We start from the raw sequence: 15,160 nt of genomic DNA, 5'->3' as shown, positions 1-15,160 counted from the left end.
GTTTATTCAGCTGTGTAAAAACTATAACTTTAATCTCAGCCAAACCGATTTACTCAGGAACAAATAAAATACTAAAAAAAGCCAAACAATAACATTTTTAAGTTATCTAAGTGACTTATATATCATGTTTAACCTGAGTAGCGAAAGACGGCGGTGGGTTTGAAAACGATTTGCCGGGAGTCCGGTGTTCTCACGGCTCTAGTTAGCCTTGCCCCCGGCTAGCTATCGAGCTAGTGGCTAACAGACGTCTCCGAAAACGTCGGAGCGCTTTTGAAAATATGTGGTGTCTTGATAAACTGAGCAGATATTTGAGGTTTACACAGCTACATTCTCACCTGAAAATATGTTAAACATTTATTTTGTGACCCAGAAAGAATAATAACAGTAATATTAAAACTAACTAGCTGCCGCCATTGTTGGAAACTGAGCTGGGCTGCGCTATGAATTCTGGGACACAGCTTCTTCTTCTTCGGGGTTTAACGGCAGCTGGCATCCTTGTACATGCAGTGCTGCCATCTTCTGTTTCAGTCCGTTATTACACTCTTAAATCCTACTACTTATTCCCGCGTCTTTTGTGATCTTACAAAGCTTCAAACGACGCGTCGACTATTAAATCAGTCGTCGACGATTTTGATAGTCGACATAATCGTGACTAGTCGACTAATCGTGGCAGCTCTACTACAGAGACACAGAAATAATGTACGTGTAGTTAAAAACATATAAGAATTTTTTGCTGAAATGTAGGGCCTCACAATCAGAGCACAGGCCAGCGTCCACATGCCCGAGCACAATGTGGTTGCACATCACCGAGGTGAGGTGACCTGTCGCACGCTTGTGGGTCAGTTTTTTTCTCAAACAGCTTTCATACATTTGCTAATTTTCTGCATCAAAGTGCTGCAGAATCTTGCTTAGTCACTGCTTACTTTCCATCTTGCTTGTAACTTCCTGTCGCAGTGCAGAGCCCTGTTAGCGGCTGATGGCCTTGCAACACCTCTGAACCAGCAGGTAACTGCCATTGTATGTTAATAAAATAAAAGTAATACATTTAACTAACTAGTATTTAAACTGGTGTTTCACAGTGACAGGAGAAGTTCACAATCAAACTATTTAAATTACCCTTAAAGTTATAATCAAACAATATACTAGCAGTTTGTAAGTTGTAGTCAATATAAATTTTGTGCATGTCCATCAAAAAGATTTCTTCTCTTCCTGTAGAACTTAAAAGCATGAATTGAAATGTAAAAATAACGTTTTTGTCAATAAAACTGGACATGTTTAGTTCTGCTAGGTATGTAAACCTACACCAGACCTTTTCATTGGTGTTCGGTTGCTATTAGTGATATTACTGGCTGTGTCTGGATGCCAACTTTGTATCTGCCATTCTGAAGTTTACTTCACATCCTACATATTCCATGATTTTCACGTCCTGCTCAGGTGAAGGAGCCGGGAGGGTGAGAGAAAACTGTCCTCTAGACCTCTGAATTGTATTTTCTAAACACCCAGATTTGTTTAGCTTTATCAGATCTGAAGGATTTCATAAACCCCAAAAAACTCTATAGGTTATATTCTGTTGTTTTTCCCCATCTTGACAACTATATATCTGATCCACATCCTTTTTGTCCTGTTGCAGGAGCCCTGAATAAGTGCAGTGGCTCTGCTGGAAAATATCTGGTCCTTACCTTGATATCATCAGGCCAGCCGTCCTCCTCCCTCTTCTCTTTGACTCTGCATTGGATCAGCTCCAGTGTTTCCTCCCTTGTAGGCCGCGGGCCTTTGAGCTCCCCTGCTGCGTCATGAGCACTGTGATCCAGTGTGGATCCAAAGCTCTTGGGCAAGGTGTTGCTGCGGGGCCGAGTCTGAGGGCCGAGCTCGGTCTCTGCGCGGTGTTTGGCATCTGGGGAAGGATGCACACATGAGGTTGAGGAGAGAGGAAAGAAATAAGGGCAGGGATAGAGAGAAAGGGAGAGACGTAGAAAACAAAGTCAGTTAAGGCATGCAGGAATTTATCCGTCACGATTACAATTAACCAATCAGAAATAAGGAGAAAGAAGACAGTGTGACAACACAAACACACCACCACACAACACACAAAGCCAAAGACAGAGAGCAAACTTTTTCCAGACTATTTTTTGTAACACTGCCAGACAGTAAAATCACTAAATTCAAAATCCCCTGATGGCTGTAAAGGTGAAACACTTCTGCACCTTCAGCACCGTAGAACTGATACCAGCAGTTAGACATGTTTTTTTTGCAGTTCGTCAACATTTTTTAACATGTCAGAGACCCAAAATGTCTGGCAAAAAAGAGAGCTTGTTTTGTATTTTGAAATCAGAACCATAAATATGTAATTTCATCACGATGCTTCACACTTCTCACCATCTCTCCATTAATTATCCCATGCCAACAAGCTGTTTCAGCAGACACCGAAACAAGGAAGCAAGATGCTCTCACAAAGCCGCCTCGCTGTGACTGTCAGTAGTGTTTGAGATGTCTACTTACTGAGGGGTTTGTACTTACTGAGGTGAAACGGTCTAGAGCTGAGTAGGCCTGAGTAGGGGTGGAGCGGGGGGGTGAGTATGTGATGGGGAGGTGAGCAGATAGAGGAGGAGGAGGAGGAGGAAGGGGAGGAGGGAGCATGGTGGCATCTGTGTGAATGGATCAAAGCCTGGTGCCTCAACGTGCTTCTGGGCAAAAGGTGGTGCTGGCGTCCTGGTTGGCCGATCAGTCAATCAATCAATCAATGGGTCGTTGGGCAGTAGGAGGAAGGAGGAAAGTGAAGAGCGGATTCTCACATTATTGATTTCAGTTTTGATTTGAAACAGTGACAAATGTTTTGGCCGCTGCGTTACTCCATGAAGGAGAGCCGGCACCTCGCAGGAAGGAGGTGGACGGGCGTCCTGCAGGGTTCGTTCAGTGTGGTGAAACAACGGGAGGAGAGACATGAATTTCTATACATTTTATATTTTAATATCTGATGTTGGACATGCTGACTGGCAGCCAAACCAAAAGCTTTCTGGGATTTCTGACCAAATATTTTCAAATACTTCCTTTATGTGTTTTCCGCTGCTTCACCTGACTGAACTCACCCTGCAGGTAATGAATGTGGGTTCACAAGGACGCACCAGCACACTGTAGGGTGGGAGCCACGCATGTGAGAGCCACGTTGACCCTGAGCACGTGCATGTCTGCGTATGTCGGTCAGACAAGCATACATGCCATGTTGTCACAAAAGGTCAAAGGTTGGAAGCGGGGTCAAAATGTCAGAGAACAGGATGGCATACAGACACTCCAACCCCGTCAAGCACACGTGAATGCATGCCGACAGCAAAAAGTAGTTGTACCTTTAATCTGCCTGCGGATCTTGGTCAAGTCAGTCATCCATTTGAGGACCTTGGGGTTAGCTGCCTTGTCTGCATGAGAAGGCTGCAGAGAGAAGAGTTGGCATTTCACAGAAAACATCAACAACAGCTAAGACAAAAATACTAAATGACATTTTCAGAATGTGTGACAGTGTAAGCAATGAAACAATGTGTTGTTGTTTCTGATGCAGAGAAGGGAGAAGGCAGAGGAAGATGACTGTTTGCTACAACAGCCTGAAGAAAGCAATGATTGACTGGCTCCTGCAGTTTTTTTCTTCTTCTTTTTTTAAATTACTACCTGAAAAACCATTAAAGTTCTGATTTTACCTTGTAGTTTCTCTCCTTCTCAAACTGCTCTTCAAACTGTTTGATTTTCTTCTTCAGATGCTGAAGCTTTTTGGTGAGCTGGTGCATCACCGAATCTCCTCCTCTCATCGCCTCTTTGGAACCAAACGATGCTCGCCTGGGCCTGAGGATAAATAGTAAATGGACCGGTACTTGATGGCGCTTTTTGACTTCAGCTCAGCCCTTAACCCTTTAAGACCTACCATAGAACCAAGTCTGCCAGAGCTTATATTATATTTTTACATGCTGTGGAGCCATTTTTGGGAGCATTTCAAGTTGATATACATCAATACAACCATAATAGCCCAAATTTTAATAATATGTCTGCATTAAGTGCATAGTAATTACATAAATTGCAAAAAAGTGCAATAAACTACAAAAAAATTGAAAATCGTTTTTGCTTTTTTAACATATATTTCTAGTTAGAGAAATTTAAGAGGCTTATCCCTCAAAACTGTAAATACAACAAAGTTGCACAAAATAGTTTCCCACCACAGGAAATTTATTTTGAGTGTCTTCGTAGTTTTATTTTTGAAATACACCAATTTTTATATACTGCAGGAAAAACGAAAATAAATATTATAGTGCAAATTTGCAAAAAAGCAGCATATGCATCAAAATAAACTATTTCCAGCAGTGCAATATGAGTCCTAAGCATCCCAGAAACGACACGGAAAGTCAAAAAACTACATTTCCCCGAAAATGACGTCACTTCCGGTTTCGGGCAGGTCATGGGGGACATGCAAAAGTTCGCGCTGACGTCTATTTCAACGTAGGAAGTGTTACGAACAGCTGATCGGATCGATAAAGCGTGTTTCTGGAATATTATGTTTTATGCTGCAAGTGCTTTTTATGCAGTTTTTGCAAAGCTATATGTGGAAGGAAACTGTGACCGAGGACAAGCTGATGGCATAAGATGTAAGTACAACTCCTCCGGTTTCATATGCAAAAAAAATTATTGCGCTAGCTTACGTGGTTGCAGAGCTACAGGGATTTAAAAATAGTTAGCAAAACAGAGTGTGCCCGCTCCCACCGGCTTTAAAGGGTTAAAGGGCTTTTTACTACAAGCCACTTTCACACACACTCTAGCCCCTGAGCCACAGCGACCCCCCCCCCCCCCCCCCCCAGCATGACAGAACTACCAAAAAAAAAACCAACCCAAAAAAATCCTTCAGGTCTCAGACCAAAGATCACGATTTGTGGGTGTCATTATAACCATTAAACCCTCCCAAAAAACCAGTCTTACAGTGAATAAGCTACAGATCATACCTATGTACTTTGGTGGGTGAAGTGGCGTCCAGATCCTGCTGGAGGAATCTCTGGGCACCATGCACACCAAAATCAAGAAAGCGTCGTGCCAGCAGGTGAGGGTGGGAGCGGGAAGAGGAAGGGGAGTCATCCTGCCCTCCCTCTCCCTGTTCCTCTTCACCACCCTCCTCCAGGGGGAGCAGAGGGAGAGGAACCATGCGACCGGCCAGCGGGGAGAGCTGTGCCTCTCCGCTCTCGTTGTCATCCTGCCAGGATTTAAAAGCTGGGACGGGGTCTGGAGAAGACGGAAAGAAATAAAGAGAGGAATCAAGCCAAGTAAAAAGAGGACAAGAAGGAAGGGAGAAGCCAGACGATCAATCCCTCTCTAGCAAGTACATGAGAGAGAGAGAGGTGTTATACATATCATGATAGACAGATATGTACAGCAACAACTTTATTTTTTTACTTCCACACCTGCTGACTAACGCTAAGCCTGATTACCGGAGTATTTACTGTCAGTGCTATGCTGCCAAGTTGAATCGAGGAGGAAGAGAGAGTGTAGGAGGGGTCGTGACCAATAAGAGCAGCAGAATCAAAGTGTAAATTAAAAAAATAAGAGGGAAGAGTGAAGAAAGAAAAAACAAGTTCGCCTGCTATCTCATGAAATCTGATGGAGGGAAGAATGTTACAGGGAGGGATTTATCACGATCAGCGTCACCACGTGCGCATTTGAAAAGCCGAGGCTATTTTAATTATATTTTAATATAGTTTCTTTCATTGTTGTCACCCGTGACCACCATTAAAAACAATAACAAGGACGGGTGAAAGGAGGGAGGGGCAGACTGGCGAATGGGCGCTTATGAAATGACTTACCTTGGCCTTCCTTTTGCAGATGCATCAATGAGAAGTCGATGGGAGGGAGGTGGAGATGGGAGGGGGGTGACGCTGTTTGGATGGACGGAGGAGAAGTAGAAGGACGAGGAGGAAGAGGGACAGGGAGAGAGATAGCACAGAAGAGGAGCAGTGAGGTCATTCGTAACTTCACTCGCCAGCATTCATCCAATGTGTGTTGTGTTTACTTGCAAACAAATGTCACCAACGTCAGTTTTTCATCACTTATATGAGAGAATTTATCAAACTGAGCAGGTTTGAATTCAGATCTCAGCAACATATTTAAGCTTAGAGTAAAAACATTCCATAATCTTTATATTTAAGTAAGAGTAATTCATACAACAATCTAAATGAAATTAACTTTTCCCATTATGTCACTTTTATTAGATAAAATAAATTAATTTAAAGTTTTTTTTTTCCCTCTGCATAATTTCTCCAACTTTAATTTTGTGAATATTTATGCTGCACTGAGCAAGCTGGAATTCCCAGGATATGATGGAACTCACCTTCCCATTGGTTGTTGGGAAAAAGCTGGAGGTGGGAGGAGTCTGGTTGGCATGGTGACAGGTGGTTCCTGTTGGGCTCGCTGGTGTTGGCGTTGTGATCACAGCAACATGAACTGGAGTCCTGGAGGAGTAAAAAAAAAAATCAATAAGAGATAAAAGAAATAAGGAAAATGGAGCAAATAACTGAAGGTAAATTGGTGGTTTGTGTTTGTGTTTGAAGTGTTTGAAGGAATGTTGGCCTGAGGTGTTTTTCAGACCAGCACCTTTGTAACCAATTTCACCTAGCAACTTCCAGCAACCGCTTGCCAACAAATCAGGGAATAAACATTTTCCCCTCAGCATCTGCTGGTTTCCATGGGGTCACTGACTGCTCTGTAGGCCCGTGTAATTAAGGCCTTAACAGATACTTAAAAGCTTTACTGTGAAGGTCCAAGCCAGTGGATGACATAACCATTAGGGGTGCAACGATTCTCGTATCGATATTGAACCGTTCGATACAGTGCTTTCGGTTCGGTACGCATATATATCGAACAATACAACATTTTTTAATTTATTTCATCAACTTTTCCTCTGACGATGCTGTCTGTGTTGAGCGCTCAGTGGATCTGCGCTCGACAGTGCAGCCTAGGCAGAGTAGTCGAACGCAGATTCACTGAGTGCAGGGCAAGCTAGCGAGACAGAAGCTAAGCTCTCGTTGCAACATGGCAAATTGAACCTCCCCCACCCTCATTCAGATCTGGCCTTTGGAACTATTTTGGTCTTCGTGTGACGTATGACCCTGAAGGTAAGCGCGGCACTAGTGGGAACACAACGAATATGACTGCACATTTACGCCAACATCATCCTAGTGCAAAGACAAGTGGAAGCAGACAAAAACAACAAGCACACATGCTACAAACTTTACCCGAGTCATTTAGACAGCCGTTAGCACATGATTCTCCTTATGGGGACCTGATATGTTTAATATGCTGCTGAGAATATAGCCCAGAAGAAGCGTATAGTATAGCTTTTATTTTGGAAAGAGCCATTTCTCTGTAATAAACTCTCTTTTCCAAAGATGAGGGATTTCTCCATCAGATTTATTTTTTTATTACTTTGTTTTTTCAGCAACATTAAATTTAAAAACTGTACTTTTGAGTTAAAATATATATTTATAATTTTAATAAATGAAAACTTAAAAAGGCATGAACATTTTTCTTGTATTGAAAAAATATCGAACCTTGACACCAAAGTATCGAACCGAACCGTGAATTTTGTGTATCGTTGCACCCCTACTAACCATGGCTATAGCCATTGTTTATATACAGTCTATGAACGGTGTACATTTCCACATCCTGTCACTTACACAGCTTATGGTGACAGTGTGCTCCATCGTCACAAGAGGCTGATTGTCCTGCCTGAAAATGAAGATTAGAATTAAATAAAATTAGATAAACACTCAAAATGAAACCATAAAGGAGATAAACACATTAACACTCCACCAGGGGATGTACGTTTTCAGTACTCTTTGGTCCAATAACAAGAAGTACTAATATGGTACCCCTGTACAGACTCATCTGGATAAGTGTACTTTTATAAAAGCTGTCCAATCATATCGCTGTCACCATATTTAGTCTTCCTGAAACCTTGCCTGGATAACAGCTGACGAAGAGTCACACCACAGTCACACAACAAAGAAATCTTTCCGCTGCACGAAACATTCGACGAGGAAAAAAACTCACAAAGCTGTAACCAAAATCAGTGCTTTGTGTAGTCAGTATTTTGCCTGTTTTAAATAAATAGGTGTGAAACAGCATTTGTCAGTTTTAACACTGCATGCCACATTGATGGTGGTGTACTCACTACAGCTGTTAACAACAAGCTGGGGGTGTAATATCATCATATGACATGTAAAGGTACACAAGAAGGAAGCATAAGTGAATAAGTGTTGGGAGTGAGAGAGACTGAGATAAAGATGCGTTTTAGATGCAGCATAAAATGTGAGCTCTGGTTGAAACGGCGTGTCAAAGCAATTTGCAGAAGGCAAGTGTCTGATCAGCACAGCAACGCCGCTGCCTCTCGTTTGCTTTGTATCGACACTAAACTCTGAGGGTAAATCCAGGCAGCTGGTGTTTGTGAAGTAAACAGCTCACCTGGCAGTGTTTAAGTTGTTCTTTGCATCGGTGACAGACTCTGCATCCAGGTCCATTCCTGAGCTCTCCTCCAGGGTGGGGACAGAGTCCAGTGAATTCTGGAGGAAAAAGACAAGACAGCAAGATGTTTTGTTTAACTTAAACAGGAAGAAGCAGAGCAAGAGACAGGAATGGGCAAGAACACAAACTGAGCTACACACTGGAGCCTAACAGAAATAAGTAAATGCTTCACTCAGCACAGAGATGTAGCACTCCAACAGATCAAATGTTCACAAAATACCCAGAGTACAGTGAGATAATCATAAATGCATTAAATAAAGCTCTTTCACCTTAAATAGTTAATAATTTAAGGCTCCTTAATGCCAAAATTAGAGGTTAAAAATGCCTCTGCTCATCTTCAACAACTCTGTAAATCTTGAAAAAGTTCCTGGACTTCTTGAGGTTTGTGAGGCTTTTCAGTCCTGAAAACAAAAGGTGGAGAGTCCCACGTATTTAACATGCGGGTTGTTCTCTTTGGACGTGGTTTGGAGAGTCGTTGACCAAGTATTAACCCTTTAAGACCTACCATAGAACCAAGTCTGCCAGAGCTTATATTATATGTTTACATGCTGTGGAGCCATTTTTGGGAGCATTTCAAGTTGATATACATCAATACAACCATTATAGCCCAAAGTTTAATAATATATATGCATTAAGTGCATAGTAATTACATAATTTGCAAGAAAGTGCAATAAACTACAAAAAAATTTAAATTGTTTTTGTTTTTTTAACATATATTTCTAGTTAGAGAAATTTAAGAGGCTTATCCCTCAAAACTGTAAATACAAAAAAGTTGCACAAAATAGTTTCCCACCACAGGAAATTTATTTTGAGTGTCTTCATAGTTTTATTTTTGAAATACACCAATTTTTATATACTGCAGGAAAAACAAAAATAAATATTATAGTGCAAATTTGCAAAAAAGCAGCATATGCATCAAAATAAACTATTTCCAGCAGTGCAATATGAGTCCTAAGCATCCCAGAAACCACACAGAAAGTCATAAAGTCAAAGATAACTTTTAAAAACACCAGTATAGGCTCATGAGGCCCCGATGGTAAAAAACTACATTTCCGAGAAAATGACGTCACTTCCCGTTTCGGGCAGGTCATGGCGGACATGTGATCGTTCGCGCTGATGGACGTAGGAAGTGTTACAAACAGCTGATCGGATCGGCAAAGCGTGTTTCTGGAATATTATGTTTTTGTTGCTGCAAGTGCTTTTTATGCAGTTTTTGCAAAGCTATATGTGGAAGGAAACTGTGACCGAGGACAAGCTGATGGTATAAGATGTAAGTACAACTCCTCCGGTTTCATATGCAAAAAAAATTATTGCGCTAGCTCACGTGGTTGCAGAGCTACAAGGATTTAAAAGTAGTTGCGCAAAACAGAGCGTGCCTGCCCCGACCGGTTTTAAAGGGTTAATCATGCGCTTTAATCACATCATATCACGAGCCAAGGTGGGAAAAAATGTGTGGCTTAATACCATCAGGGAAGTTAACGGTGAAACTACTGTGAAACCTTGCCCCACCCTATCATGTGACCTACTGACTCACATCTGAGGTAAGCTGTGAGTGAGATTTGAAAAACCTGGGAAGGGTTCTCAAAACTCTGTTGTAGGCAGGTTGGCTTTTGACTCAGCTAAACGCGTTTTTTAGGGTTTTCCACTAGCTGGTAATAACGGGCACCACTTCTTTAGTACCTACTCAGCTGGGCTTCCGAGCAGTCTGAGGCGATCCGAAAATGTGACATTAACAGACCGCACGCCACCGATTGGCTAGTCAGTGGCATCCCTCGATGAGTCATGAGAGTGACATGTATTTTTGTGTCAGATACAGAAGATGTCACAGGACGTTGCTATAACAACCTCATACACATAAGTTGGTAATCGATTGTAATGGAAAATGACTGAAACCAAGTAGAGTCAAGTCAAGCTGAGTAGGCGCTACAGGAAAAGGAAGAGAAAGCATTTCTGTTCATAGATGTTTTTCATTTACTCCTCTTTCAAGCCATCTGTCTTTTCAGTCCAGAATGTGAACATTGGCATCGCTCAAAGAGAGTTTGGGAGTTTTGGATGAGAATTAAATGTCTTCACAAGCTTAAAGACGTCCGCACGCCTTCTGTTTCCCCCCTCAAGTCCCTCAGACTAGCATCACCTGAATAACCTATACAGACAACTCTGTAAGAACACAAAAGTCCTCATCATAAATGAGAAGACATTTCACAGTGTGTATATTATTTGGACATACACATATTGAACTGATTGTTAATAGCAACAACTATACAACTTTTTAAACATAAAACCAGTGTAAATACATGCATGTCTGTGATGATGTAGTACAGTGGAGCAGCTGTCATTCTTTGGCTCTTGGCTGATGTATTTAAGGACTTGGATCAAGATTATTGTTTCTGTGACAGCTTCTCCTCCAGCCGTGGGTCTCATCTCCCTGCCTACCATGTTGTCTCCTCCTCACCCCTCCATCTGGAAGCTAACATGGTTCTTGGGATAAAAGCCAGTAAGGCTGAATGGGGGGCACTGGTAACAGGGTTTTGATTTCCAATGAGCTTCAATAAAAATGTATGTGATGTGCACAGGAACACAAAGAATATGTGCCGTGTATGTCTGCCTAAAACTAAATATTGAAAATAAAGAGAAACATTACTACCCTTCAGAATGTGTTAAACAGATAATGCATCTCAAAGCATCATCATCTGGATAATAATTTTATCAGTTCTTATCTATTCTTACCAAAATGTAAAGAAAGCAAGGTCAAGAATTTCCAAAGCCCTTGAAAGTAGCTCCTTGTTTTTTAATTTAGCATCCTGGCATATGATGCGTTCGCCAAACCTTGAGAAAGAAGCTACTCGGCACTTTTTCCAAGTACAAAATGACCTTATTAACATTTAGTTATGACTAAATGTGTCTGCGTGTTTGTTAAACAACCCTCATGTTTCTCGCTTTCCCAGTAAATTTGCAGCTATTGTAGCAATCAGAGCAGAACAAAGACGGGCCTGTGCTGATATTATCAAACACATTTTGCCTTGGAATGAAGCGACACACTGAGATGGGAAGGAGGTTAGCTATGGGAAGCATGCTCCGAGCCCACACAGCAGCTTGCTACGATTTCCTTTTGCGTCTTATCATCTGATGTCACTTTTTGTTTGAACACAGGGGAGCTGCTGTTCTGCCAATGTTACAGTAACAGGCAGCGTGAGCAGCTAAAACAAAGATTCCCTTTCTGGTTATCGCGTCATGACGTCCCCCCACTGACCTGCGCTTCTCGCTGATTTTGTTGGATGTGCTGCTCAGGCTGTGTGAGTGGGGCACCCCCTTCTGTGTCGCAGGCACTGTCTTCAGGGTCAATTTGCTGCTCCTCGTCTCCATCACAGCCCTGGTCTACAGGCTCGCTGGGACTCTCCCTAACACATCACAATGCAAAGATTAATAAAGCAATGAAAGTACCCTTATTTAAATATAAATTCATAACTTGTATCCAGGGGAATGCTATGCAAAGTAGCGTAATGCTAAAGTAACCTACAGTACAACTGCTTTAAACGTGTTTATCTGTAACGCGAACCATCTGGCTGGCTTTGTGCCTTTGTGCATCAGATTTGCTATCTTGGAAATGCTTCTTTAGAGTCATCTGATGCCACTTTAAAACACTGAGCAATCATGTTTGTACCAACAGGTGCAACTACAAAGTGCAACAGACATTTAATTCATGCGTGCATAGAAACTTTGTGGTTTCGGGTCTGCCTGTGTTGCACTCTCACCCTTGGCTGTCGTAGCTGCCGAGGTCTTGGTCGATGGAGTTTTTCAGATCAAAGAAGTGCTGCTCCACTGCAGCCCTGATGGTCCGCTGAATAATACTGGGAAACAAAGCAGAAATACAAGTTAACACTAACCACTGTCCAAACAGTTCAGACTACCTTCAAAGAGGATAAGCCGAGTTTCAAAGGTTTACATAACTAATTTGCATGAGATCCAGTGACCATGTTTGTTTCCTGTTTATTCAGTGCAACAACTCCACAGAAAAACAAAAATAGATAACCTGAAAACAACATTATCCACCTGAAGTATCCACATACAACGAGCCACAGCAATAATCCAAACACCCAAGATGCTGGAAAGAGCCAGTGAGAAAAAGTCTGTGACGTCAAGAACCGTTTTGATAACCAAAACGAAAATACTTCAGCCATGTTGCAAATAGTCAAAGCTGGAGACCGATATGTTCCATCTGTCGTCCACCTGCCAGAATCATGCGCACTACTTAGGCTTGTGTATGTATTTATTTCTGAACTGCAGTAGGACACGATGTATCAAAAACCTAAAAAGATAAAAACTGATTTGCAGATTGTAACAACGACCCAACACTACAGCACTACCATTACTATCTTTTTAATCCTTCAGTTAAACATGTTTTTTTTTTTTTTAAGTGATTAGTATACATGCTTTAAAAACGCTCACATAACGCCTAAAACTGTTGCCATCAACATCCTTAGTTCAGTTATACTGACGAGGTTAGAGGGCTGTTTTTCCAGATTTAATTAAGATGTCTGGAACCTCTGCTGATCAATTAACAGATAAATGGCATTTATAGTTCATCTTTGTTGAAAAACAAGAAAATATATAGTAATTAGTAGAGGTGGGAATCACCATACATCCCACGATACGATATTATTGCAATTTTTTTTAAATATTTTGCGATATTCAGATTCTGTACATAAAGGTAAACTTTATCAATATTCATTTTATCTAATATCAAAGTCTCACACTCAGTCTTTCTCTCATTTCAGTTTGATTGTTGACAAACTGAACGGTTTGTATTACAGTCTAGTCCAACTTAACTGAAGCAACCATCTGGTACAATTATAGCTATTCTGAACTATGCAGTTTATGAAAACTATGCAGCTCCTTCAGCAACTGAAGAATTTGAAAGTAAATTAAAACAAAATATAATTTTACATTAAATAAAAAAGTTTTAAACTTAATTAAAATAAAACATGTCTTAAATTAAAATAAGTAAACTGTCATGTTTATTGCTGCCATAAAAAAGTTAAACACATTTGGACAGTGAAGGAATGTCAGGATTCTTGCTCAGAAAAAGGATCAACATGCTCTGAAGTCAGAGCACAAAAACCTTTTTTGTAACAAAATATCGATTTCTGCTGTCCCTGTATCGATACATTATTAGCAAACAAAATATCACCATACTACACAGTATCGATATTTTCCCCCATCCCTAGTAATTAGACATTTATTGAAGTTTAAGAGATTTTCATTCACATCATTTTCACTCAGTGCTTTCTTTCCCCTTCTGAGCTATTTAACAAGTCCTTATTAAGCCAATGGTGCGGCCCTGGTCTAAAAGGATTAATATGGAGTCAGGGAGAAGAAAAGAGGGGATGTTAGAGCCTATAAAAGGTAACATCAGCAGTCACACGCTGACCTTTTCTGCACCGACATGCAACGCCTGATCCACCGGCTCTACTGAGATTCCATCTATCTGGCTTCAATTACTGGACCATGTTTGTTTGATCAAAATGTATTCCTCCCTCGTTTACTCTGGCTTCATGCAGTCTGTGAGTTTTGTCACTGTTCCAGCTTAGACGGCAGCAGAGCCTAAGTTGAATGGGAAAAGACCCAACTCCCCCATACCAACTGTTCACTCACTTCATCTGCTTTCATCACGTGTTATTCCAACTTTTCCTCTATTTTTTTATATTTCTATCATATAACTTCTGCTACTTAAGCTGATCCTCCAAGTAAATGTGCAGACAGTGACACCAAGTTGTCCCAGGTACTGTAGATACGCATGAATTGAACACATCGAGTACTTGATGCTGGAAAAATAGCTGTAGGGGATTTTCTGCTATGTCCATTTAAGGCAGAAACTCATAAAGCTACTGAGCTGAGATAAATGAAATGTAGGTGTCAATATATGAACGCATACACTCAAACTTCGCCTCCACCTCCAGGAAGCTCTGCAATAATAACTACACTGCACATCACACACAAACAGCCACTTCCAGAAATAAACACATAAGCAGTAAAAGATGATGCACTTGCACTCTATCCTACTTACATCCACACAGAAAGAACCACTTACACTCACACAGCGTCCAAATTTCTACCTAAACTCAGTGGGACCTGCAGGGTCCCTCTTTTTAAATTTAAGGGAAACTTATAAACTTATAAAAATAGATTAAACTGCTTTTTTAAAATCTGCACAGCGAAAAACTGTCTCCCCATCTCCATCATCATGTGTTTCTTCTTTTTTTAAAACCATCTTTACTATTTCCTGTCAAATGGGTGGGCAGCTGAACATGTGACCATTTAAACTCCTTTGACTGCTGGTAGTAAATTCCAGCTTTTATGTTTAATTCCTCATTGTTTAAGTCTTAAAATAAGTAAACCCACATTAAAGCGCTGCACAAAGAGAAATAATTGTATTCTGCGTCCATGCTGAGCAGCGTCGAAGAGAAGGCCTGACAGTCATGTGATTGCAGTTCGTGTCCTTGAGACCGTCAAAGTGCCACGCCATGCAAAACGCTTTACTTTAGCTTCCTAATCAAAACAAGGCCGGCTCGCCTCCTTCCTGCTCGTCTCTTCCTCTAAACCTTGTACAGTTTTAAAACCT

The 15,160-nt window shown here is 41.1% G+C and overlaps 1 protein-coding gene and 1 long non-coding RNA gene across 6 annotated transcripts in view; one reads left to right on the top strand and one right to left on the bottom strand.

Moving 5' to 3' along the window:
• Nucleotides 1-15,160, bottom strand: part of fam13b (family with sequence similarity 13 member B) — a 75,300-nt gene that overhangs the window by 2,945 nt on the left and 57,195 nt on the right. For 3 of the 5 annotated variants that reach the window (XM_085176450.1, XM_085176440.1, XM_085176458.1), the window contains 11 exons: nt 12,294-12,389; nt 11,792-11,939; nt 8,482-8,579; nt 7,695-7,746; nt 6,350-6,470; nt 5,826-5,897; nt 4,974-5,247; nt 3,687-3,828; nt 3,342-3,423; nt 2,518-2,709; nt 1,680-1,894 (listed from right to left, as the gene is read on the bottom strand). In XM_085176450.1, coding sequence (XP_085032576.1) covers nt 1,680-1,894; nt 2,518-2,709; nt 3,342-3,423; nt 3,687-3,828; nt 4,974-5,247; nt 5,826-5,897; nt 6,350-6,470; nt 7,695-7,746; nt 8,482-8,579; nt 11,792-11,939; nt 12,294-12,389 — 1,492 coding nt within the window. The remainder of the gene's footprint in view (nt 1-1,679; nt 1,895-2,517; nt 2,710-3,341; nt 3,424-3,686; nt 3,829-4,973; nt 5,248-5,825; nt 5,898-6,349; nt 6,471-7,694; nt 7,747-8,481; nt 8,580-11,791; nt 11,940-12,293; nt 12,390-15,160) is intronic. The other 2 variants (XM_085176473.1, XM_085176466.1) reach the window with 2 other exon arrangements.
• Nucleotides 1-15,160, top strand: part of LOC146524008 (uncharacterized) — a 192,248-nt gene that overhangs the window by 144,690 nt on the left and 32,398 nt on the right. The window lies entirely within an intron of this gene.

Source organism: Neolamprologus multifasciatus, chromosome 2 (genome assembly GCF_963576455.1).
Source record: "Neolamprologus multifasciatus chromosome 2, fNeoMul1.2, whole genome shotgun sequence".
NCBI lineage: Eukaryota > Metazoa > Chordata > Actinopteri > Cichliformes > Cichlidae > Neolamprologus > Neolamprologus multifasciatus.
The sequence above is the reverse complement of the archived record's forward strand: the minus strand, read 5'-3'. Positions and strand labels throughout refer to the sequence as shown.